The sequence below is a fragment of the Orbicella faveolata genome, unplaced genomic scaffold (assembly GCF_042242905.1).
Source record: "Orbicella faveolata isolate gen_17 unplaced genomic scaffold, um_ofav_v1 contig_46, whole genome shotgun sequence".
Taxonomy (NCBI): Eukaryota; Metazoa; Cnidaria; class Anthozoa; order Scleractinia; family Merulinidae; genus Orbicella; species Orbicella faveolata.
Genome location: NW_028301576.1, coordinates 2820835 through 2846072, shown reverse-complemented (window position 1 = coordinate 2846072; position 25238 = coordinate 2820835). Strand labels below are relative to the sequence as shown.

Genomic DNA, 25238 nt, shown 5'->3' with positions numbered 1-25238 from the left:
CCCTTAACTGGCACAGATCTCGGAGCATGCATCTGTGAATTCAATTAGAAATTCACCCTGAAATCACGAATTAACGAAAATTTAGTGTTATAATAGTAGGATTTACTAGCCTGCGATGTTTACTTCATTTTCGTGTTGTCTAAAACACAAAAATTATAGAATTTTTTGAACACCGACTCCATATCGACTATTACAATTGTCGAGCCCGCGATACCGCCAATTCATTTGATTTTCCCGCCGGTTTCAAAGTTTCCCGCTCATCTCGCTCATCTCAACAAAGGACTCGACAGAGAGAACAGTCCTTGAGAGATGCCGCTTCTGGGAAGGAAATCCTTCAAGCCGAACCCACTTCCCAAAGATCTGAGGTCTGCGGAAGAAGTATTTGTCATCAAAGAGACGAATGAAGTCTTTAGGTCGTATGAGTATCCTTGAGAATCGTGTAGAATTGCGCAGTGAGTTTTCGAATTACCGTGTTTTCAAATCTGCGCACCGATAGAACAATGTCGGTTTTGTCGGCTTATGATCGATTTGTAGAATAATAGATGAGTGTTTATTCGTTTTATAGGTTCTTTTTAGCCCATATAAAATTCTGCGTTGAATAACTAGTGGAATAAGGCTTACGTCTCAAACATTCAAAGAAGAAGTGGCTGCAGACATCGGACATGCATGCTGTATGCACATCGAGTGTTGTTGGCTGTCCGAGTTGTCGATTTCACCAATGCCAAACTAAGGTTATCGGTCGTTTAGTTAACATTGTGCCATGTCAGATTATCGACAAGATGAGTTCATGGGTGAATGTCAAGTAAGCCATTGCCTGTTGATGCACCAAATTTTTCTCGCTTGATGCACTTACTGGTTTAAAAGTTAAGTACTTCAAGCTAGTAAAGTACACCAAGCAAGAAAAGTAAACTTGGGTCAACAACAGATGATGCAAGACTCTTTCTACACACAACATTCATCCATTTTGTAGACCCGCACAGCAGCATGGTATTGATTTAATTTAGTATAACTTTTTCATCCTTTGCGTGGTGATCAGTGTATGCCTGCCAGCTCTTGCATATTATGCATGAGTCTGATACGTGTAAATTAATAACATCAATCTTTCAAGGTCTTTGGCAACATTCAGAAACTGCCAGAACATCTTCGGAAATCTTTGGCAATGTTTGTAATTCGTCAAAACATCTTTGAATCTTTAGCAATGTTCACAAACAGTCAATGAAAATCTCACACATCTGTCTCTGGAAATGGTGGCAGGTAAACCAATGCTCCTTCAGAGTTAAGCTGATAAGAGGTGCTCCATGAACTATAAACTTAATTCTCACTGGGACAAAAAGAGCGATGAGAAGAATATACTTCTTGCTCCTGGATTTGTTATGTTATGCTTCAATTCTCTTCTCTGACCTTATATTTAAATACTTTTCCTTGACATGATGAAGTGAATACGTAAATCGCATCATTCTTTATGGATTCCAAGTATGGGGCTGTCAGCTGACTGGAAAAACAAACCTGAAATATGGAGAAGCTGTTGCAAGTGAAGAGCAGACACTTAAAAGACTGGAGAGCTTCCCAAAGTATTTAGAAAAACCAATTTTGCAGCTTGTTCATCACAGTAAGTACAGTTTACACATCTGTGCTGCTGATAATTCTTCTGTGTTCTAATAGTTAATGGAGGCACTACATGGTTAGCACACTGGCTTGAGAGGTCTGGGTTCAAGCCCTGGCCTGGGTCATAAGGTTATGTTCCTGGGCAAGACATTTTACTCTCACAGGACCTCTCACCAGTCAGGTATATAAATGGGTACTGGCAAAGTTAGAGCTTGGGATAGCCCTGGGAGTAGAAGCCCTCCTAGTTGCTTCATGCTGCAGAAACTGGGATAAGCTCCAGTGGTATGGCCACTGGCCTGACACAGACTTAATCTTTTACCTAATTAATAATGCGTAAGACTTCAAATCAAGTGGTATGGGCTGCAGCATTCACTAGGGCCATTGTATTGTGCTCTTGGTAAGGAGTTAACACTCAAAAATCCGCTTTCTACCCTGGAGTTATTATTCACTCTTAAACAACCAACCAGGCGGAGTGGCTATACCTTTTATCTGTACTTCTGATCAGTTACAGAAACTGGGTTAGGCTCTGATCTGGTAGCTGTGGTTCACTAGGCTTGTGAAGTCTTTACCTACCAACTGATGAACTACATGTTGGCCATGAGACTAATGGAGATGACTGTGTTCTTTTCATCTGTTTTACTTAGGTACATGCACACTTCAAACCCTTGTACAACAGTGTTACAAATATCTAGAGAAAGAGTATGTGGAAAATGAGCCTGTGGAGTGTTGTGTCAATGGAAAGTGGTAAGTCATGGTCAGCTATGAAAAAACAGTTTATTAGTATGCAAAGAAAACCAGTTTTAAGGTTTGCCACTTGAGCAAGCTGTAACTATGACACACTAACCCAAAAGTCATTCTCACTAGCCCCCATAATGTTTCTTACTTTCTCTCTGATTTCTTTTTGCCTGTCAGGCAAGCAAAGAATAGAATCCATGGATCATGTTTACTGTAGGTAGTGTCAGTCGACACTATCGGCCGAGTATCAGTAAACAATCGGCTGATACATGAGCAACATATCAGTCAACAGTTGGTTAAGTGTCAGTTGAGTATCGGTTGATTATCGGTCAAATGTCGATTGAGTAGTAGTCAAGTATTGGTTGATATGTTGGCCATTACACGACTGACACATATCGGCTGACGTATTGACCAATACTAGACCGACACTCAACTGATACTTAACCGCCACTTGACTGACTGTCTGCCAACATATCAGCTCTGTATCAGTCGACACTTGGCTGATACAAGGCCAATATTTGGCCAATGTATCGGCTGACACTACCTACATTAAACATGATCCAAATCCACAAGCCTGATCGAAAAATCCATGAGCCCTTGCCATGAGCTATTGGACACAGCTTCCTTTGCATGTTGTTTGAGATTAGTTATAAGCCATAAATACAGATCGCTCTTGTTTTTCATTCCCCTGCCACATTTTTTATCATACCCATAATTTGATTGAAAGAGTGGAATGAACTATGACCCCATGAAAAATAGACTCAATGTATCAATCTGATTATAAGAAGTAGTCACAAGGTTATAAATTATCTTTTGAAAATGTAACTCTTTTCCTTACAAGATCATGATGAGATTGAAATATTGCAAGAAATTTTATAGAGTATTTTTGTTGTACTGATAGTAAAAATAATAATGAGACTACTTGACATCTTTGTTTTTTTATCAGGCTAATTATTAAACATCTCTTATTCCAAAGATATGTAAACTTATCAGCCTTTTTCCTTCTTTTTTAAATTCTCCTTGGTATCATTCAGGCATCAGGGTAGAATTTCCAGAATTCATGGCCAAGCCATCACTGGAAATGTGAGTGTACAGAAATCATGCTTTTAGTGAAGAAACCTCCATTAGGATATTGTTCAAGTCGTAGTTATAATACACAAAGCATGAAAAATGGTTAAATATAGGAGGCTAAATGACCTAAGGACCTAAGGACTTGCACACACATTTTTGCTGGACCATTATACAGTCCTTGTATACTGTCCAAGGTAGATCATCAATGTATCAATCAATTAACCAAATCAATCAATCAATCAATCAATCAATCAATCAATCAATCAATCAATTAGACAATCAATCAATCAGTCAAGCAGTCAGTCCATTATATTTAGAGATAGTAGAACCCAAGGTTGACATGAACAATTGAATCCAGTCTGAAGTAGAACTAACATAAACTGTTGGCTTTCGAGGACAACTGGGCATACCTCCTGTCCCCATGGTAACCCAGGTTAAAAAATATCACTGAAGATAAGGGAGAACCAATAGTGTAAAAGTCACATGTTATGCCAGACCAGAACCAAAACCAAGCAACACTGGATGCAAGTACAGATCCAAGCATGCAGGCACCTAACTTTTTGTGCAAGGGGATATATCTTGTATCTCCCATCCCAAATGTCCCACAGACACCACCTACCCACTTGCATACCGTTTGTATTAAACATTCACTTGTACTGAATATGCTTTTAGAAGACTGATGTAAGATATGACATTGAGTGTGACAGTGTGCAAGATTGCTTGAAGGATGTTCCATCCGGAGATATAAAGTAAGATATTATTTTTTTATTATACAACCTGAACCAAGTTAGATAAGTAAAAGCTTATTAAGTCAGATCTCAATCAGAGTTGTGCTCTGACTTGTAGTTTTTCCAGTCCATGATCAGAATTCTGCTCTTGAAGTCTTTCCAGTCTGTGACTGTGGAATTTTTATCCGCTTATTTCATTATGAAATTGCATAATAAAATTATTTTTATACAATTAGTTGTTAACTTATTACAAGATTGTCTGAGACTATGCTGGGAGAAATACTGGCCCTTGGTCTTTTTGTACAGTCTGTACTATCAAGACATTGGTCTGATATTCTCCAGGTATAGTCCTTCTGAGCTTAGTAATTACTAAGATACATAAAAAATTATATGCTTTCACACTTTTTCTCAGTCAGATAATAAATGAGTTTAATTTCCTGAAATATTGTCTTTGAGAGAATTTTCAAATATCATTCATAGTGTAAATTCTAAGCTGCATCAGCATTCATCTGATTACTGCTACTAACATGCTAATTTGGAAACACTCAAAGAAGCTAGTATAAGAATACTACCATTCATGTTGCAGTTAAAATTTGATTAGATTCATTTGTATGTATCATGGTCAAAAAATGTCTGAAGTTATCTGGGAGTATTTTTTCTTTGTTCAGTGTAAAATGCAGACTGAAGGTAAAATGCAGGCTGCAGACTATAGACGTTTTAACTGAATCACGTTACCACTTCCATCATTGAGACCTAATTCAGACCTGAGCATTAGTCAGGCTAACCTGAGTGATATTCAAGCTAACAAGAGCGATATTTAGGCTGACAGGAGTGCAGACGTCAACTCTGATTAGCCTGAATAACCCTGTTTAAGGTTAGCACCAAATAATGGCAAAAAATTACAATATACACTTAAAAAGACCACTGTCTGCATTTTATCCCTGGTCTGCAGTCTGTATTTTACCCCCAGTGTGCAGGCCACAGTCTGACATCTGTTTTAATACACTGACTGATTTTTTCTTGTTTATTTCAGACGCCTTAAGAAGATGCCATCAGAGGAGACGGTAAGTTGCTTCATAAGGGCCAACACGGAAAACCCCTGGAGAAATGATAACAGCCCTTGGATAGTCAAGGTAATAGTGTAGACTTTGATTTATATTGTCAATGACTGTCCTAAATATCACAGACTTGATGATTATAGAAAGTATATTTCTGAGCTTTTTGTTGAAACAAGTGAAGCTGTCCATAATAAGCAGGCCAGGGTTGTTCAAGTGGTGGAAAACGCTATCCAGCAGATAGCGTGGTTTCTTTTATTAACACTGGCTAGTGATTTATCTGGTAGATAGTGTTATCCACCTTGCGAACAACTGCGGCCAGGTGTCCATGTTAAGTGGGTGTGTATAGATACAATAGGATTCCACTTTATTAAAGGTAAGCTACATCCAGTCCAGTTTTAAGCAGACATGTATGACCCTAACTGTACAGTCTTAATTTAGATTACATCTCTAATAGCTTTGTAAGTTATTCATGACATTGTTTCCCATGGGGATCTGTAGAGTGATTAACAGCTAATTCATCAGTAACTCACTACAGAGGAGTAACCTATGCAGACTGAAAGCTTCTTATAATGTTGCAGAGTAGGTACATTGAGTCTGTTATGCTTAGTTAATTATGATATCTACTTGGAGTTGATAAAGGTAGATTTACCACCGTAGCGAGTTTGTGAAGCTGACATTTTTGAGTGTTAGTCCTGATGAAGGGCTAACACTCGTAAGTTTCAGCAGCAGTGGTTACTTACAACTACTTAGATCTCTTGGATCATGAGTTCTAAAGGCATCCGTGGTCGAGTGTCGATCATTTGACCCTCAATTGACACTCCGTCAAGATCTCCATCAATACTCGGTCAACAGTAGATTGACACTCAACTGATATCTGGATTGACACTCGACCGACAGTTGGTCGATAGTTGGCAGGGTGTTGATCAACTCATATGCATTCATCAACACTCGATGGTGTGTCTGTGAAATTAGTTGACTGTCGACCAAGATGTCGATTGAGTGTTGACCGAGTATCGATGGAGATATCGCTTCAGTCTTGACCAAGATGTTGATTGAGTGTTGACCAAGATGTAGATTGAGTGTTGATTGGGCGTCAATCGAGGGTATTGATCGACACCTGACTGTGGATGCCTTTAGTACACATGATCTGATCTCTCTAAACCTGTTGATGGCTACCCTTCTTAGTACAATTTTTCTTAATTTTCAGACTGATGTTGCAAAGAAGTATTCCCTTTTTGACAAGCTGAATGATTTTTCATTAGTCTTAAGCAAGGTACATTGTATTACATTGGTGGTAAACTTTAAAACAGACGTACATTTAGTAAAAAGATCCAAATAGCCACTGGTGCACCATGTTACCTCACTGATATGTTCAAATAAGGGAAAGACGTAGTACCTCTTTACTAAAATCAGTTACATTTGGGGAGGACTGAAAATACAATAATCAGAGACATTTCAAATTTTTCCACTAAATGAGGCTCTGCTATCCATTGATTGAGTGTCAGCAGTCTTAATGGTGATTTATATAGTGGATAGTGTTTTTCATTTTTTGTACAACTTGACCCAGATCATTCAAACTGTTACACTGAGCACAATTTCTGTATGTTGAACTCTTTTGTGCCCTTTAAATTTTTCAGACAACTACTCCTTCATCCAAGAACTCCACAAAAGGCAACAAAAGTAGTGAGAAGCCAAAGAAGAAAGCCCTGGATCAAAGTGCAGGACATGGGAAACCAGGAGTGAACAAAACAAACCTATCACAGAGAAAACTGGACTCATTTACAAAAAGCACTGACAACAGCAATGCTACTGTGAGTCTGTCTAAGTTATCTGACAAGTCTCTGAACAAATTCACCCCTGCAAAGAAGGACACTGTCAACATTTGTTCTAGTTCTGAGAAAGATGATGACAAGACACCATCAGGTCAGCTTCGTGGCACTCCTGTAAAATGTAGATTGGTGTTAACTCCTGTCAAGTCTCCTTACAGAGGGGGCATCAGCAGAAGCCCTGCTTGTAAAACGTCTGGTGTTAACAATGGAGGCAACAAGACCAAGAAAACTGTGGTCATTGAAGATGATACAAATGATGCAGTCATTACAAGTTGCAAGAGTCCTAAGATAAACTCTGGTAAAAAGCTTAAAATGTCTCCAAAGAGTGGGAAGGCCCAGAAGACATTAGGAGGCACAGAGGACTCTAATAAGAAGAACATGAAAGAAGGAACTGTTTCTAAAAAGCTTGTTATGTCGAAATCAGCAACAGTTGACGTTGTTAAGGAAAAGGAGCGTATGAAAGGAACTGGATCAAAAAAGACCAAGATTCCAAAACCAGAAGTTTTGGTGCGAAAAGGAGAATTAGTGAATGTTGATAGTGATTCTGACAAGGATTTTGAATCTTCTCCTCACAAGGTAAATATAAAGCATTTAATAATATTTTATTCCAACCTTGGTAATGATTTGAAAAGTGAACCTGTAGCAAAGATTTTCAGTTCTGTTGCTTGTGTATAATACTAATGTGTGTTTATGGACCAAGAGGCAGGACAGGTAATCGTATAATCCATAATGAGATCACAAGGCCAACTTCTAGCCATCTTGAGCAAACAGCCTTGGTCAGAAACGGATGATGTGAAAAAGACCAATTCATATTACTGGTGGAATATGGCGTGCAATCGTGTTTGGTCAAGATAGCCCCATCTTGAATGGGGAGCCATTAACAAAATTTGTTTCATCTAGCTTGCTCTCAGTGCAAAGCTAGCCATGTCATGAACAAGTTTTCCACCTCTAAAATGAGACACTGTCAGGTAACTTCTACCATCTTTGAGTCTTAACCACTATATTGGCAAAATATTTAACTTTTGTTGCCAAACACTGCTGGAATCAATTGTTGATTTCTAATTAAAAGCTTTTTTGCCAATTTTGTTTCTGATAAAAAAAAAAACACTTTGTGTTTTCAGCTTCAGGCTATAGGTTTATTTCTTTTTTTTTCTTTCATTTCTAAAGCTTGCAGTTAAACCAAAACAATCAAGCAGTAAAATGAAGCAAATGACGTTATTAGACCTCACGAAGAAACCAGATGATCAAGACACAGTTTTACCATTGTCACCAAAGATGAAAGCCAAGAAACAGAAAACCCTGTCTGAAATGTAAGTTTCGTAAATGAATATTGAACTAACTGGTGGCTCAATCAGATTTTTGAGTAACGATACTGTTGAACTTTGTGCCACAGAGCATCACTATTATCAGTCCAACAGAGAATGGAGCATTACTCTTACCATAGTTATGGTTGCCAAAACATGGATTATCTCAGAAGGAGAGATCTTAGGACATACATGTATTCCCCCAGTACAGGCCTTGTGCTTGGTTAGTATGAAGTTTAATAAGCCTTATACAGTGAAGGAAAAATTAATCATTGTGCTTGGGTTGTTGTAGGTTTAGTGCTGCCATTCCCAAGGATAAACCTAATCAATTGATGAATGCTTTGACATTGAAAACTGCACAAGTGTCTTCTTCAAGCTGTCTTAATCTTCATACCAATTGTGTAAACCAAGCTCTTGTCGCTGAGAAGAGTAATGTGGACAAAGAAAGATTGCAGAGGTGAGTTTGGTGCATTTACAGCGTTACTCTGTCGTCCGGGACAAGTAGATGTTCCCTCTGGGCAAGTAGCTTTTCATTCTCACTTGCTTAATGGGAAAGGGATCAGGAAGTTGTTTGTTAACTATAACTGTGGTTTTGAGAGCTACTTATACCAAGGGAAAGCTGGAATTCAAGTTTTTTCGAGCCCTGACTTATATCACTTTCATTAAGGAAAAACCTAAACCATAAGCCCGTAATTATTTCGCTTCTTTCTGTTTTCCTTTACAGTTTTAGGCAGTTTAATAAAGAAAATGGAATTTTAAACAAGGTAAGCAAGTTACAATTGCTTGATATTGATGAGATAGAATCAAACTCAAGTAACAAGATTTGTAAGTAACATTTCCTTTTATTCTAAACCTACTGCAAAAGCTATACATTGCATAAGCTTAATACATAACAACACTTCATGCCAACAACACCCCTTCAAAATAGCTTTGCACAACCTGCCAGGTCACCCTCTAGAGCAACATTGCATTATAACATGTATCTGTGCTTGAATTTGAGTTTCACATAATGTTCCACTGTCTGTCGCAAAATAGACCTATTGGCAGAAACTTGAAGATAACAAGGTCTTGAACTCCAAGCCTCTTCCACTTGCTAAACCTGTGAATATGCCAAGTGGAATAACAGCTGAAATATTTGGTGAAGTAGCCATGATAGCAGACTTTGTATACACCTTCCGTGACCTTGTTGTTCCAAGGGAAACTCTGCATATCTCAATAGGTAAGTGGTGGAATGCCACTATGTTGTGTATTAATGTGGTTAAATGCAATTTAAGCTAAGTTAAACGCGAAACAATGCTGGTCAGTGGCCCCCCCTGTTGTGGACATATGCAGTGGTTGGGGTTTGCAGGGGGTCGCATGGTTTTACAGCTCGACTTTTGAGGTCAGCTCATTCTCACGTGCATTCTTGCCTTTTCGACTGTGCTTGGCGACTTCGCTCCCTGCCCTCCCTCCCTTTCTGGTAAGTATGAGGTAGGTATCATGGTTCCACTGTTTTTTGCAGTGTGACGGTGCCTGGTGTTTGCCGCTCACAGGGTTGTCATGGTTACCCTACGTGCCCAGCTCTTGTGCTTGAGGCTCCACTATCTCTCCAGGCACCTTCCCCAAGCTCATCTATTGTTGACGAGTTTAACAGGAGCTTAAAGTCATGATATTGTTTAAGTCACTTTTTGTTTTTGTATTTCGTATATTTTATCTAGATGATTTTTGTCCTCTTATTATGTCTTACTTTTTGCTAAAAACTTTCATCCTGTATGCCTTTTCTTGTAGATAATTTATCGCAGGCCTTGGTTGCTGGTAATGAGGGCTTTCCTCTGTTGTCCAGAATCTTGTTCATCTTTCTTCAGATTCTTCTGCAAGACAGGTCAACTAAGGTAAGTTTGGAATGAATAATTGAACAGATCTTTGGAATCCTTCATCCGGTTTGAGTCTCTTCCCTCTAGATGCAGTTTCCAAAACTTTTCTTTTTGTATTTTCTTTTCTAGTTCTACTTTATTAAACCACTGAATTATTGATTATAAAGCTTATAGATGTGAGGGAGTGGAAAGAAAAGCAATTTTCAGGCTTACCCTTTGGGAAAATTTCACTTTGATGTTCTAGCCCAAAAATGGTTCTCGCTAGCCTCCAAAAAATTCATGTTGAAGTATTTCTGCAATAGGCCTTAATTTTGTATTCTTGGCATTGGACTGGAACTAGCTTGCAACTTAGGCTAATGCAGTGAGGCAAATGGCATTAATCTGTTTTTAATGATATTCCCTCGCACGAGCCTCCATTACAAGCTAGTTCCAGTCTAAAGCTGTGAATATATGGCCTATTGAATTTCTTCCAAGATGTTCCCAAGAAACATCACTTCCTTATTGGGCAAGTGACGGACAGAATCCGCTAGCCCTTCTGAAAAATCCACCTGCCTCAAGCTATCAGACAGGATTTTCTTTAAATAATCTATTTGACTTTGATGTTTTGTATTTTCTAGGGTCAAGAGCTAGGCATGCAGCTAGCTGAAATGCCATTGACACAACAGTCAGCATCAGAGGTCTCGCGACTTTACTTAAACTCAAAATTCAAGATGCTAACAAGTTATGAAGACAATGAACAGCTCCAGGGAATACTGGAATCACTTCAACATGAAGATTTTTACAATCTCACTCCTGAGGAAAAGACAAAGGTGTTGTTTCTATTTTTAGCTAATCCTTTAAGGCCTTGATCAATGTCAAACTTCTCCTTACTGGCCTCAGAGATTTCTGATAGTAGTAGTGGGGAGAATTTCCTTAGAAGTCCAGATCTATCAATTTCAGTTTGGTGATCATTTCCTGTATGTATGATTGTTACAAGGCATGCATATGTTTTTATGATTTGAATTGACATATTAAATTCTTATTATTGGTTTAAGTTGATCAGTATAAAATAGTTAAATCTCATGGCTGTTCACTTTACCAACATATTTCAAACTTGATCCTTATTTCCTTGGTGCCCTGTTTAATGTAGATCCTGGTGACCCTTTGTCATGAAGTTTTATCGTCAGATGCCATGGATGACTACATTGGAAGTCAACTCACTGAGGCCACAGAGTTAAGGTACAGTTGTGTTTGAGACTGGTTTTCACCGCTGACAGAATCACATTTAGTGTTCCTTTGGGCAAGTGTTTTTTGTGGTTGAAGCAAAGACTATGACTCGATAAGTGTATTGGCCAAAAGCCAGTGCTCGGCACTCCAGATTGAGCAATTGGGGTTTTAGCACTCACTGGGGGCATTGCTTTGCATTCTTGGGCAGCACACTTTACTCTGGCAATATGTTTTTCCACCCAGGTATATAAAGGGTTGCCAGCAAATTTAATGCTGAGGGTAACCCTGTGATGGACTAGCACCATCTGGGGCAGTACAAATACTTGTAGTCACTTTGTGCTACAAAACAGGAGATTATTATAGGCCTGACAGACTACTAGACCCAAGTGCAGTCTTAAGCTAAGGTCATGGGTAATAGCTGTCAAAATCCCAATGGGTGTTGATTGAGGCTCAAAACTACTTGATGTAAATGATCAATTTATATGTAATTCTTATTCTCTAAAGAAAACAGAAGAAAGCCAAGCAGAAAGAAAAGAATGATAAAATAAGAGAAGAGAAAGAGAGACAGAAGAAAGAGAAAGAAGAACTGCTAAAACAGAAGGAAGATGAAGCAAAGAAAAAGGTAGATGAGGTTATTTTATCATTAATCCCATGATGTTTTAAAGATGGATTCATCTTTCTGAGAGTCATATATTCCACAAGTCGGAAAATGGTCGGGGAAAAAACATTCTTCAAGGTCAGGGAAAACTTGGAAAATTTTATTTTGAGTCAGGGAAAATTGACATTTTGAAGAAACGTCAAGGAAAATTGACATAATTTAACACATCTGATTTAATACCATGGAAGGCTGTGATCTCAACGATATTTGTCCTTAATGACGAAGGAACATTTGTTGAAAACGTTTTAATCTTAATGAACGAGGAGAAAGGACAGCTGTAAGTTCACACTAGAAGCCTCTACTATATCTGTCATTTTATATTTGCTTGGTTGGGAAATTGTATTTTTATCAGAGAAAAGTCAGGGAATTTTGAAAGTGATGTCGGTGGCAACCATGATTTCTTGTAATATTAGCTACGAGGATTCGGTTGCGCATCGAGGAAATGTCCTTTAGTTTATTTTTTTTATGTCTATGTTTTATTAAGCTGATAAACCACAGGGATGGCTGAAATTTTATGAACAATAAAGGTGTGTTAAAGCAGTGTTAATTTTTCATTTCACACTCAGATTATTTCTTGTTCCTTTCAGCAACTAAAGGTGGATGAACTAAACGAGAAAGGTAGTTTTCTAGAATCTTATTATTGTTTGGTTGTTTAATTAATGATTTGCACAATCACCAGGTATAAGAGCATGAGAGAAGGTCCTTTTTTTAATAAAGGCTTTATTGGGTTTCAGTTATCTTATATACATAGGGAAAAAAGAATAATAAACGAAAGAAAAGGTATGCTACCCAAAGGGACAAGCACGAACGAGACCAAAGGACCCATGCAAGGTGCCACCCAGGTAGAAAATTTGGTTCAAAAAGCTAAAAATTACACAATTATATCAGCATATCGGAATATCAAAAGGAAAAATTTAGTGTGCGCTATGAACGATGGAATGTACACGATCTTGCAAATGACCAAGTGTACGGGCGTTCCGCGTCAAATGTTGTTCGCAAAAGGCTTGTCAGTGCCACCTTTCACTGTATTCCACACTGAGCAAGAATATAAATTATGTAGCTTTCATAGAGATACCCAATTTGTGACTTCATCCTTCTGTAAGTGTAGGCTATGGGAAGAGCTATTTGGAAATTTTGAAAGCTAGTTAAATTATGTTGAGTTTCAAGATTACAATTGCGTTTTTAGGAGAGAACTGGGAAGTCAACAGAGTTTTAAGTTGTCCACCGACAGAGTCATACAATATTCACATAAAAATGTGAGATTTGCTAATAGAGTGTGTATTTGTGTTTGTGTAGAAACTGGGCCAGAATGTGGCAATGTAGAAAAAGTCAGCCTCCTCTCAGGAACAGAGACGTCCAACAAGAATGTGGAAAAGAAAATAACAAGCGCTAAAATAGGGATCCCAGCGAAGGAGCAGAATAAGGAAGTGTCTGAAGTTGTTAAGACTTTGAGAAAACGAAGAGAAGATATGGCAGGCAAAGATGAAAAGAAACTGAAAGAAGAGAAGGAAAGGTCAGCTATTGAGAAATATACTTGCAGTCATCATAGAAGTGGAATTCCGTTCCTCACTCAACACAGTGAAACGGTCATCTCATTATTACGGCCACTTTTGGTCCCGGTGAAATGCCCATACACTTTTTTTTTAATAAGAAAACCCCATTAATGCAGCCACCCCTTAAATACAGCCAACGGCCACATTCTGAAATCCCAACCTGTATAATCCTTCAGTCAATTTACACCAATCATGAAATTTGACGCTACCCTACTACACGGCCAAAAATGTTTATGGCCCACTGGTGACCGTATTAACGGGGTTCCATTGTACTGCTATCACACTGCTATGGACACTGAAATTTGCTTCTGTAGTGAAGTTCCTCATAATATGGGTACACATAAATTTAAAATTTCAGTGTTATTTAGTTTATCGTCGTAGAGTATGGGCAGTCAATTCGTGAAAATCACCAGACACCAAATCTATTCCAAGACTGAACACAGTAATTGTAAACAAAGAAATAGCAAATAAAGGAATAAACGTACAATATCTTATTGGAAACATCATAAAAAATGCAGGAAAACGAAAACAAAATAATAAATGAAAAAACTTGGCACAAACTCCAATAACTGGCTAACATGTAACAACTGAAACTGAAACAGTACTGAAATAAATTTCACTCAAACTGAATATGTACAATGTACAAATTAATATAACAAATACAGAAAGTTACTAAAACAAGAGCAAGCGTGAAAACTTTAACCTTAACACCAAACTATGATGCTGATACAGAAAAAATATCTGATGCCTACACTTAATGTCAACTAACACTCTCTATTTTATTCCATAATTTCAGACTAGAAAAAGAAGAAGAGGAACAGTGGAAAGTAAGTTGCTCTCAATATGCTAGATCCCACAGCTCATGATTTCCCTTACTATGACAACATTCATTCAGACTGGGCATTTTGGAGGGGTGGGGAAACCTGGGAGAATTCCTCCTGCTCCGCATCCCTGGCTTGTGAGTGTATAGAAGGTCCAAAAACTTAAAAGGTTTTTTAAGGTCAGTAGCATGCCATTATGACATTTTATTATATGGCTAGCTCTGCGAGCGGGCAAGATGAATCAAATCCTGCACTGGGATCGGCTACCCGAGCGGGTAAGATGGAGCTATCTTGCCCGCTTGGGACTACCCGCCGTGTCCCGCAAGAAAAATTACCCCGAAAGCCATATAATAAATCCTTTATTGACCAAGCTTGTTCGGTCAAGATGGCTGGATATTGGCCTCGTTCTGTTTTTGCGAGTTTATGGACCTCGACTCCGTCTCAGTCCATAAACTCGCAAAAAAAAGAACTTGGCCAATATCCAGCCATCTTGACCAAACAAGCTTGGTCAATAACCCATATGTATGACTTGGTAATTACATAATGAGTTTGAACAGTTGCCACCTTAATTTTGTCTTCACGTTTAATTAGAACACTTTTAGACCACAACAACTGGCACTGAACTTATAAGTTAAGCAAGGAAGTGAAATTTTAGGAAAATTCAAAATTTAGGAAAACAATGCCGGTCAAATATATGGTCAACGTTGAGTTCTGTAAATAGTGACATCATACCAAATTGTTCCGTGATACGAGTATTCCTTATTTTTTTTGCAGGTTAACATGGCTCAGTGTCAGTACACTCTAAGATTGAATCCAATTGGATGTGATCGTAATCATGCCCGTTACTGGGTGTTCAATGGTGCAGCGGCAGGAGTGTTTGTAGAGCAAGGCTGGTGGAACTTACACAATCTTTCTAGAACTGCTGAGGAGCCTTCAAGAGAAAGTGGGGACGTCGAAGGTAACACTGACATAGAAATGGTTGGAGAAACAACAGAAGTTGAAAACAAGATGGACTCCTTTGCAAAAGTCAATGAACGAGACAGGAGGTAGGGTGTGGTCTAGCCAAAGTGTTCTTTTTAGCCAGTACTGGTCCAGCTTTCTATTGAGGGATTGCTTGGCGCTAATTTCACATAAGATTATATGTAATTTTGCTATACATGGACGTTTCAATCTCTGAAAAAACCTTAGTGTTTGACCTTTCAAATGACAGCTACTGAGCAGTACTTTCGTGTGGTACTGTTTATTAAGCTGTGCAAGGTGGTTCTAACTTTTAAGTCTGTGGATGAAACCCTAGTGTGTGAAAGCTATTGCGCAGTACTTTCTTGTGGTACTGTTTGGTATGCTGTACAAGGTGGTTCTATGTCTGTAGAGTTACATGAAACACTAGTGTGTGGCCATTCAAATGAAAGCTATCGAGTAGTTTATTCATGTGGTACTGTTGTAGTTGTGCCATGCAAGTTACCCAGAGCTTTTCTGGATAATGTTTATTTTTCTATTCAATGTAGTGGTAAATTTGTTGATGAAAGTCAAACGTGAGCTCTTTAAACCTTAAATCACAGCTGTTGAGCAGTACTTTCATGTCACGTTTTTCACTTTCCCAAGTTCTAGGTGGTAAAATGGTGAAGCCTTCTTTCATGACAAATTTTCCTCTTTCATAACAGGTTTCCTGACATTTCATATGAGTGGTTATGTTACAGCACCGTAGAAGAAGTACAGACGTTGATTGACCATTTATCACATCAAGGCATACGTGAGAGTGCTCTGAAGAAATCTCTTAAAGAAAAACTGAAAGCTATTACTGATGCTATTAATAGAAGGTTTGTATAACTTACGACCAAGAAAACGAACCGCAGTCTTCGTTTGCTTATTGTTTTCTCTGCTTGAGAGATCTCTAATATTTAACTCGAAACCCTGGCATTCATAATAATAATTTCGTTCTGTGAGGGATCTTTCTAAACCTAAGTCTTAATATTATTGTTCAACAGAAACGTGTCCAGGAAACCTACAAAGCCTGAAACTGATGAAGAGGGAGTTTTAAGCTCTATTAAAGAGGTTTGTAAATATTTGTCTTGTAAACAACTGGGTAGAAAGCTACGAGCAATCTGCCATTGATATTTCTGTGCGACACATTTCCATACTGCCTTTGTTTATGTACAGCGTTTCTCACATGTTTTGTTGTCGATCTTCCTGTCATTGTAACAGGAATTGAAGAACACTGCTGAAAGACTTGTTTGTGGAAACTTAGCTGTGCTTCATGAAGGCCTGGAGGAATATCAACATACTGTAGATCAAGGTTCCACTATGAGTGATTTGGTAAGCCTTAAACATTTACATACCTTTTACTGTTTTTACTGTGTACCAGGTAGATCTGTATTAAACTTCATTCAATGCACAAAACACTATCCAGGGGCCATTACGTACCATGCAGTAGTTCCAAGTTAGGCGAGAAAACATGCAACTTCTGGTAAGCACGAAAATAAAACATACAGCAGTGTCGAGCGAGAGAAATCATGTAACCAGTGCCAAGCCTAAGAAAATTCCCAGAACCCAATTCACATTTTGTTTTAGTTTTATCAAGTTTTATCTCTTGGTTTTATAGAAAAAACAGCGATTTTATTTCACAAATTCAGATAATAGTCCTTGGAAGGTCGCCTTTAGCAAAGACATTCTAGGCGAGTTACTAAACTTATAACTTAATATAACCGTTTATCATTTTTATTCAGGCATCACAGCTTGAGAAGTTGCTGCCCGCTGTACTGCCTCAATTCCATCAAGGTTTGTTTAGCAAAGACAAGAAAGGTTCGGAAGAGGCGAAACAGCGTTGGTTGGATGCAGTGAAACAAGCCACAACTGTGTCTAGGCTTCATCTGCTGCTTGAAATTTTGGATTCTACCGTTATCTGGGATTTATCTGCAGAAAATGCGGTATGTGTGTTAGAACAACTGGATAGCTGAATTATTCGATAGATAGGGTTATCTATCCCTCAGCCAGTGTATTAGATTTGGAACTTTACAGTTATTAATTCCATGTGGCTTGTTTTATGTTACAGCGCTGCAAGATTTGTCGCCTCAAGGGAATTGGTACCACTCTGATATTGTGCGATGACTGTAATTTAGGTTATCATCTTCAGTGTCTACGTCCAGCGTTATCTGAAGTGCCTGAGGGGCACTGGAGCTGTCCTGCTTGTAAGGTAATGTTTCGCGGTAAGCCACTACAAGCGGAGAGAGGTACCTGTTGACATCACGGGGAGTGGGTGCCCTGTGAACACCTTGTTCAACAGTGGCAACTGCAGAAACACTTTCTTAGCTCTGTGTAATAAGCTTAACTATCGGTAACTGGACCGAGTGGAGTACAATTCAGGGAGTAATTGGGCGAGTAATTTCAAAATCGGAGGTAATTGACGCGCGAATGGCGAAGGCATTGGACAACCACGTGATCGTGCAATGATTCATGGTGGAGAATTTTGTCAGAGATACGATTTTTCGGTTTAGGTAATCCATCTTTTAACAGAATGGACCTATTTCAGATCACAAATCTGTTGTAGTTTATCTTTAAGAGAAGTTACCTACTAGTTGCATTGTAAAATAAAATTACATATCTTCCACGCAAGTCTGATATGTATTGACAGACAAATATAGTTACGAAAACCTCAGCAAGTGTGGACATAAAAGCCTGTACAATATTGTAATTGTCAATTTTGTTCTGGTTCTGGTTTAGCCGAGTGAAAGGCAAAGTAGCCGAACAAGTGCCAAAAATTACAAAGAGGAAAGTGGAAGTGAAGTAGACGATGAAGAAGAGGTATTTAGTAACTGTTACCCAGTTTTAATTTAAAAGTGCTAATCATGTGTATGCTTTTAGGATTACATTGTGTTTTGCAAGCTCTGTAAAAGCCTTATGACAGCTGTGGCGTTGATAAAGACGTGGAATTTAAATTGACCTTACTTATTTCATCAACAGGCAGGCCGTCAGTTAGACAGTCAGTCAATTAGTCAGAAAGTCAGTTAGTCAGACAGTTAGGCATTCAGTCCGTCTGTCCGTTGGTCAGTTGGCGAGATAGTCAGTCAGCCAGTCAGTCATACAGACAGTTATTCAGACAGTCAGTCAATCAGTCAGTTATTCAGACAGTCAGTCGGTCAGACAGTCAGTGTCAGTCAGTTATTCAGACAGTCAGTCAGTCAGTCAGACAGTCAGTGTCGGTCATTCAGAGAGTCAGTCAGACAGTCATTCTGACAGTCAGTTGTTAGTCCATCTTTTCTAAGGTTTTTCGATGTAAGATGAACAAATATCTACCCGTTGTGTTTATTCACCAGCCAAGTGAAGCCAGTATTGATGATTCTTATGAAAGTTCAGAGGATGAATCTGATGAACATGAAGACTATTGTCACACGTGTGGAGAAGAAGGCGACTTGATCTGCTGTGACTCATGTCCTCTGGTGTTCCACAAAGACTGTCACCAGCCCCCTCTCAGGCACATACCTCGGTAAAAACTCTCGCTTGTATCACGTATTATTCATGCGCACATCACGTGGTTTCCAAAAAACTCATTTTTCTGCAGGAGTGACTGCACGTATTCATCACGTGTTAAACTGTATTACGCTCGGTTGACGTGCGTTCCACTGATTTTACTCGCGGGAATGTCTGACGACAATCTTTAGTGCAATGATCGGAAAACGATTTCAAAAGAATTTTTGTTGAGGGAGCATGGGTTGTTAGGTATTTAAACTTGCTCGCAAAACTTGACTTTGTCTATGTTACTCTTCTTTAGTTTCTCTCCATCACGGTTGCTTTAATGATCTCACGATGCTGAGCTGTCACAAACAATGAAATGTTCTTTTTTCAGGGGAGCCTGGAGCTGTTGGCAGTGTCGCCAGCCAAAGAACAAAAAGCAGAAAAAGAATCAGCAAGGTAGAATGAAATGTCATGTTGAATTTCCCACATTCCTTAATTCGTAGTTTACGTTTACAAAATATCGACATAAACAGCACAACTCATCCTGTGACTGGAGTTGCTGTCCATTCTAGGAGCTACAAAGTCATCTTATTTTCATTATATTAATCCATTTAATGGTTAATCGACCTTAGGTGGCCAGATGAAAAGGTCGAAACAAGCCAAAAACAAAGTCAAAGAGCCTGGCAGGAGGGACGAGCGTCCTTCAAAAAGTAACAAACTCAAGCGTCCCCACTCTCGAAACCCGGAGGAGTCTGGTAGCGAGACGGTGTCAAAGCGAACTCGTCAGAGTCGTCAACCAATAGAAATCGTCGATGGTAAGAGCGCACGTGACAGGAGAAGGAATGCGCGTGCGTGTATTGAAGACATGTCTGATGATGAAAGCGTTGATGGTAAAATGAAATCAGAAACCACACAGCGTACAGGCAAGGTGGTGAAAAATGGCAGAACCTCAAGTAGGCTACAGAGGATATGTCAACACGATTCAGATGATGAAAACGAAGAAAAGAAGAGAGGCAAGTCTAACGTCAAATCGTTTTATGGGAGGTTCAGTGGACGAGCCCGCCGACAGAAAATTTCCAGTGAGGAGGAGGAGGAGGATGAGACAAATAAGCGATGTACGAACACATCAAGGAACAGTGGGCATGGATCTCTCAGAAACAGGCCTCAAATCTTGGGTTAGTTTAATAGTTTACGACCTTCGCTCACTAACTTGTTAGTGACGTAAACTTGAAGCTGATAATGGTGAATTAACCATTATCGCGAATTTGGAATGCGTCAAAGACGTGTAATGTACCTTAATCAACTTTTTAGAGTTAATAATTAACTTTAAGCATTTCATCTGCCTTCTAACAAGCACGACACATTTTTTAGTAATCGGCAATCGGGTTTTGTGTGTTTTTTATTATCATTTCAAATTTGAATGTGTGTATTTTTTTGTCGTCAGCCGTCTCTCTGGTGACAATGAAATTCTGACCTCATTGGCTTGTTCAAATGCTAACGCAGTTAATCGAAATTGCGTTTAATTATATCTATACTTTCGGAGTTTTTAAACCAAAATTGAAGGAAAACAGAAGAGGAAAATAGTCCGATCCCATGTTAAACGAATTCAACGTGCTGTAGAATCGATCGTGCTGAAAACTGCTGAGAGATAAGTAGGATGTTACATAAGGTTCAGGTCAAACATGGAACTTCACATGAGACGAACTAAATTGCAACTTGAGTCGATCCGAACGGGTAAAGCTCGTTCGTTGGGTCAAACGTCGAACTTAATTCGAATTTAGATCCTCTACTTCAGACGGATAGAACGTGTTGGTCCATCTTATTATTCAGTCGGACGAACGCAGTTGAGTCAAACGTCATCATGTACTTAATTCGCTCGGTTTAGTTCGTCTCATGTAAAGTTCGACTTTTAACCTTGGCCTGAGGAAATTAGGATTGTCTGTTTTGGTGGAGAGGAGGGAATCAGTAAAAAGTACAATAGTCGGTTCCTCCTGCTCCTCTTCTTTCTCATCCTAATGATTACTCTTGTTATTGGCAGATGATTCTGAGGATGAAGACGTCGACGATGAAGAAGAGTCAGGAAAGGAAAACCGCCAATCTTCCTTACGTAAGACTGGCAGTCGCTCTAAATCGTCGCAAAGGCCTGCTCGTAAATCAACGAGAAATCAGCGACAGATCCCGAGCTCTCCCGAAGAATCCGAAGACGGTGACGAAGATACCTCGCGCAGTAGGAGTACTTTAAGCTCATTAGAAGAGTCTGAAGAGAGTGGACATGATACTTCCAAGAGGCAAGCACTCAGAAACACGTCACATGCAGCTAATAAAACAAACAAAGTTACAGCGACGAGAAAGACTCAAGCACGGCGAGGAAACAAGATTAATGGAGATGGAAAAGCTGATAACACAATGAAAAGCAATAGCAAAGGAAACGATGGGAAAGAAAAAGGAAAGAAGGGTGAACTTAGAAACAGGTATTGAATTCAGACATTAATTTTATGTCCAGGGTGCAAAGAGAACCAATTTTCCGTCGTCGTCGTGGCTTGCTTAAGCTCCCTAAATATTTCAGGAAGAGACCCCAATAAACCGAATAGGAACACGGGTGACTACAACTGGAGAATATAAACAAGGACGTTGTTGACGTACTTCATTAATCGCATTGTTTTCCAAGCAGTGACATTTCTACAGGTTCTTTCAGTAGATTCATTTGTTCCTTTTTCTGTTTTCCAGTTCTGCAACCAAAGACGGGCAAAAGCAAGCCAGGAACACTGGAAAGACTGAAGTTTTACATGAAGAAACCAAACGGCGACGTGTTAATGTAGAGGTAAGTTCTACTGTTTTCCTCTTTCTTTCCACAAATATCACACAGGCAGATTAACAAGAATTAACAGGATTTATACCTAGACGATATTGTTTTGACGTACCCATAAATCCTCAGAAATGATATTAAGGTAGTGCATCGCAGTTAATATGGAGAAATAATATACTGAAAGGGTTTAAAACGCAGAAACAGCAAAGGGCGGTCCCTGAAGAGTTTACTTTATTAAAAAATTTCATTTTCGTGATAAAAATTTCACATTCTTTATATCTTTGTGGTGTCTCCAATTAGGCTTGGAGATGAACAATAAGAACATGCTTCGTTCATACAAGATTGTTAACTTTTAATTAAAACGTTGTCCGTGTTTGCTGTTCGTCTAGATGGGTACCTGTGAACAAATTGTACGGGATCTCCTTCTTCATGAAGATAGCTGGCCATTTACACAAGCTGTGAATTTGCGCGAGGTAGGTTTTGTGGTTATTTTTCTCTTGATGAGGTCTATATCGCTTTTCTAGCCGTTTGATTTGCCAAGCCATTGAAATAGAATGTGTTTGTTTCTCCGTCAGACCTAATCGCTGCTCATTCTCATTTTGCATTCTTGTCATGTAACTTTGCAGGTTCCAGACTATTCGGAACTCATAGCAACCCCCATGGACCTGGGCACCATTAAGGAAAAGCTCAAGACTTTACAGTACCCGGATGTGGATAGCTTTGTGTCAGATGTGCGACTGGTGTTTACAAACAGCGACAAATACAATCTGGTACGTTTATCACGTGATTTGATTGATGAGGAGTTTAATAACAAGCTTTAAAGCGTGATAACAATTAATAGAAAGTCTTGAATTACTTTTTCTCTTTCAGAGTACCTCAGATGTCGGACAGGCTGGCAAGAATCTGGAGAAATACTTTGACAAACTTTTTAAGGAGAATTTCTCAAACACGGTCAAGAAAACCAAAGTCCAACGAAAGCGATGATCAATTAGTTTTATTTTGCTACTTTACCTTAGTTATACTGAAAATAATCTCCGTGAACTGAATCAAATCATATGTTTCAGTTGTGTACCGAATAAATACAGGAAATACAAATGGCGTTAAAAATGATAGAAAGTGAACAAGATACTGTAATCGAAAATTGTAATCGTCCTCACTTGAGATAATCTAATACATTAAGTAATGCACAGAGGACAGGAAATTTTAGGATATCATTTGTGCTAAAAGGTCGTTGACAAGTCTACCTTAGAGAACCACAAATGTCTGTTAATACGACACATGAAATATCGTTATATTGTTGGGTTTTTTTATCGATTTGTTCTTGTTGTTTTTGTACTCAGATTCTTCTGCTGAACTGAATAAAGTTATAAAAAGACGCAGATGTTTCAAACTTGGCGTACGTTTGGTGTGTTGTTCATGTTTTTATTGTCAATTTGATTTAAAATGTTGCGCCCTATAGGTAGCTTGTGAGTGAGCCCGTTTCTCAATCATTATTAAGCAAGGAAATCATCTCAGTTTGCACTGGTTAGTTTTAGATTCGATCGTGTTTTTAACCCTTTTCTCCGTGTTCTATGGCAACGCGGTAAAACACGGTCTCTTACGTTTGATACATTACCTCAACAATTCTTTTACTTAGAAGAGCTGTAAATGGATTCGCGATTTGTTGTGGTAATAACATAATGACTAGTTTGGAGGGCAGAATAAACGTTGCCACAAGTCAAGAAAAACGCTAGGGGAACGGAAAAAACGTTAAGGTCTGAGAAGTGACGGAGTAGTACTGGGGGGCGCCTCTGGGGCATAACCAATCAGATAGCAGCATTTAGATCACGTGATTAAAAAGGATTAATCAGGAGGCAGGATTAACACATTCCATTCTCGACGCCACTTTGAAAAACGAGCGCTATTGGAAACGAGTATATATTTGATTCGTAGAAAATGTTTCCTTTCCATGTGGTATCTGTGGGGCCCCATTTTTTGCGCCAGAGGATCGGGCTATCGAATAGCGCTCGGTTTTCAACATGGTGTCGAGAATATTGTGCAAATCCTGTGTTCTGATTGGTCCATTTTAATCACGTTATCTAAATGCTGCCATCTGACTGATTATGCCCCAGAGGAGTCCCAAGTACTTCTAACGGGAAATGTTGAGTTCGACCAGGAGCCATAATCGGGGACGGAGACCGTAATCGCGCGCCATTTCTAGTATTGGGGTTGTCCCCATAATATGGGACAATAATTCTATTTTTAGAACAAATTGCGCCATCGCCTGCGGCACACGCGCGTACATGCTGCGAGGATTTTTGCGGATGTCGCGCGAGGGGAATGGCATCCGAAATTTTTCATGTTTTTGGCCCACAACTCAACGCGTTTACGTCTGTTGGAATTTTGCTTAAGTATTTTCGTCGTAAGCTGCTCCAGTTTGAGTGACCATATATCGCTGACCAAGTTGTGTTCCGACGGATGCTTCTTTTACACGAGCTGTACATTTCTCCACTTTAAATTTCACATATTTTGAAGGTTAACAGCTTTTCCATTACACAGCAAAAAACAAACTGGATATATTTAGATTTATATAATAACCCAAGTTATTCTCGCATTTTGATTGGTTCTCGCCTATGATCTATTAGAGGACAGACACACGATTGACGTCATCATTACAAAGTTTTTCCTTCCGTGTTTAAAAATGGCGGAAAATTTTGAGAATTCAGATAATATTTTACAAGTATTGTCGATGCATTGAACAGGTACGAGAAGCATAGCCTAGCTAGAAGAAGGAAGATAAAGCCGTTTCGTTTTCAGAAAATGACTCAGAAAAAATACTCGAGCAGTCTCAGTCGGCAGTTGAGCGAGACTAAACCAAACACAAAATTGGTCTTGGTAGGCCGAGAACCATTGCGTTATCTCGAATTTAACAAACCCAAGAAACAAAATGTTTATGAAATTAATTTATTTAAAAAATTCAACTTTTCTCAGTCTCAAAATAATTGTTGACACACTGATTGATGCCAGTAATGAAACATCAAGACATTAAAATCAGTTAAAATAAGAAAACACATAACCTTGCTTTCCGATGCGAATGTTCCAGTCCGTTTGGCACAGCAACGAACAAAGAACAGCTGACGGCCAACTGTATCGCAGCTAAAAGGTGTCTCCGACACTATTTCAAACTGATTTGAGAATCACCAACCACAGAGGACACAAATTTCCACCGTCACTAACGCTCCTTTCCGTTCAAAATTCGAATCACCGAATGGCCTCCAGGTTGACCACAACCGCAAGTTTTCCGAGCGTATTTTTCAGCTTCTGCAATATTCAAGGCGACATCCACGCTTTTCGGCTCACAGGGCTGCTCTGATGACAAAAACTGACTTAACTTATCGAGCATTGTCTTTAAGATTTGTAGATTTCGCAGTTCAATTCTGCTTTCGCTGTAAGTTTTCATTCCACGAGAAGCGACGCTCGAGTCAAGTTTGACAGTGGCGTGATTTTCCTGGACCAATCACAATTCTTCGCTACGCATAGCAAGCAATGAGGTTGCTTCATTTTGTATAGACAACAGATTACG

At 39.1% G+C, this 25238-nt stretch overlaps 1 protein-coding gene across 2 annotated transcripts; it reads left to right on the top strand.

The window, feature by feature from the left end:
* Window positions 1-234: 234 nt before the first annotated feature.
* LOC110057514 (tyrosine-protein kinase BAZ1B-like) lies at window positions 235-23066 on the top strand. 2 transcript variants are annotated; one of them, XM_089278021.1, is made up of 34 exons: window positions 235-422; window positions 1437-1609; window positions 2250-2349; window positions 3375-3423; window positions 4087-4160; window positions 5173-5272; window positions 6405-6470; window positions 6835-7602; window positions 8194-8336; window positions 8623-8787; window positions 9055-9094; window positions 9366-9549; window positions 10098-10201; window positions 10801-10992; window positions 11313-11401; window positions 11894-12011; window positions 12635-12665; window positions 13344-13560; window positions 14397-14427; window positions 15196-15467; window positions 16083-16238; window positions 16407-16473; window positions 16624-16734; window positions 17145-17345; window positions 17471-17611; window positions 18139-18219; window positions 18732-18901; window positions 19262-19326; window positions 19503-20045; window positions 20909-21341; window positions 21598-21691; window positions 22066-22149; window positions 22303-22446; window positions 22547-23066. In XM_089278021.1, exons 1-34 carry the CDS (start codon window positions 310-312, stop codon window positions 22658-22660), a joined length of 5433 nt encoding a protein of 1810 aa, XP_089134147.1. In that variant the 5' UTR covers window positions 235-309; the 3' UTR covers window positions 22661-23066. The 2 variants fall into 2 exon arrangements, with proteins under 2 accessions (XP_089134147.1, XP_089134146.1); XM_089278020.1 differs by having other exon boundaries at window positions 4084-4160.
* Window positions 23067-25238: the final 2172 nt, after the last annotated feature.

Excerpts from the sequence above, each read along its gene's own strand:
- LOC110057514 (XM_089278020.1), top strand. The coding sequence starts at position 310 with ATGCCGCTTCTGGGAAGGAAATCCTTCAAGCCGAACCCACTTCCCAAA. Across the intron at positions 13,561-14,396 it reads CTGAAAGAAGAGAAGGAAAG|ACTAGAAAAAGAAGAAGAGG; the intron begins GTCAGCTATTGA and ends CCATAATTTCAG. Across the intron at positions 19,327-19,502 it reads GCAGAAAAAGAATCAGCAAG|GTGGCCAGATGAAAAGGTCG; the intron begins GTAGAATGAAAT and ends AATCGACCTTAG.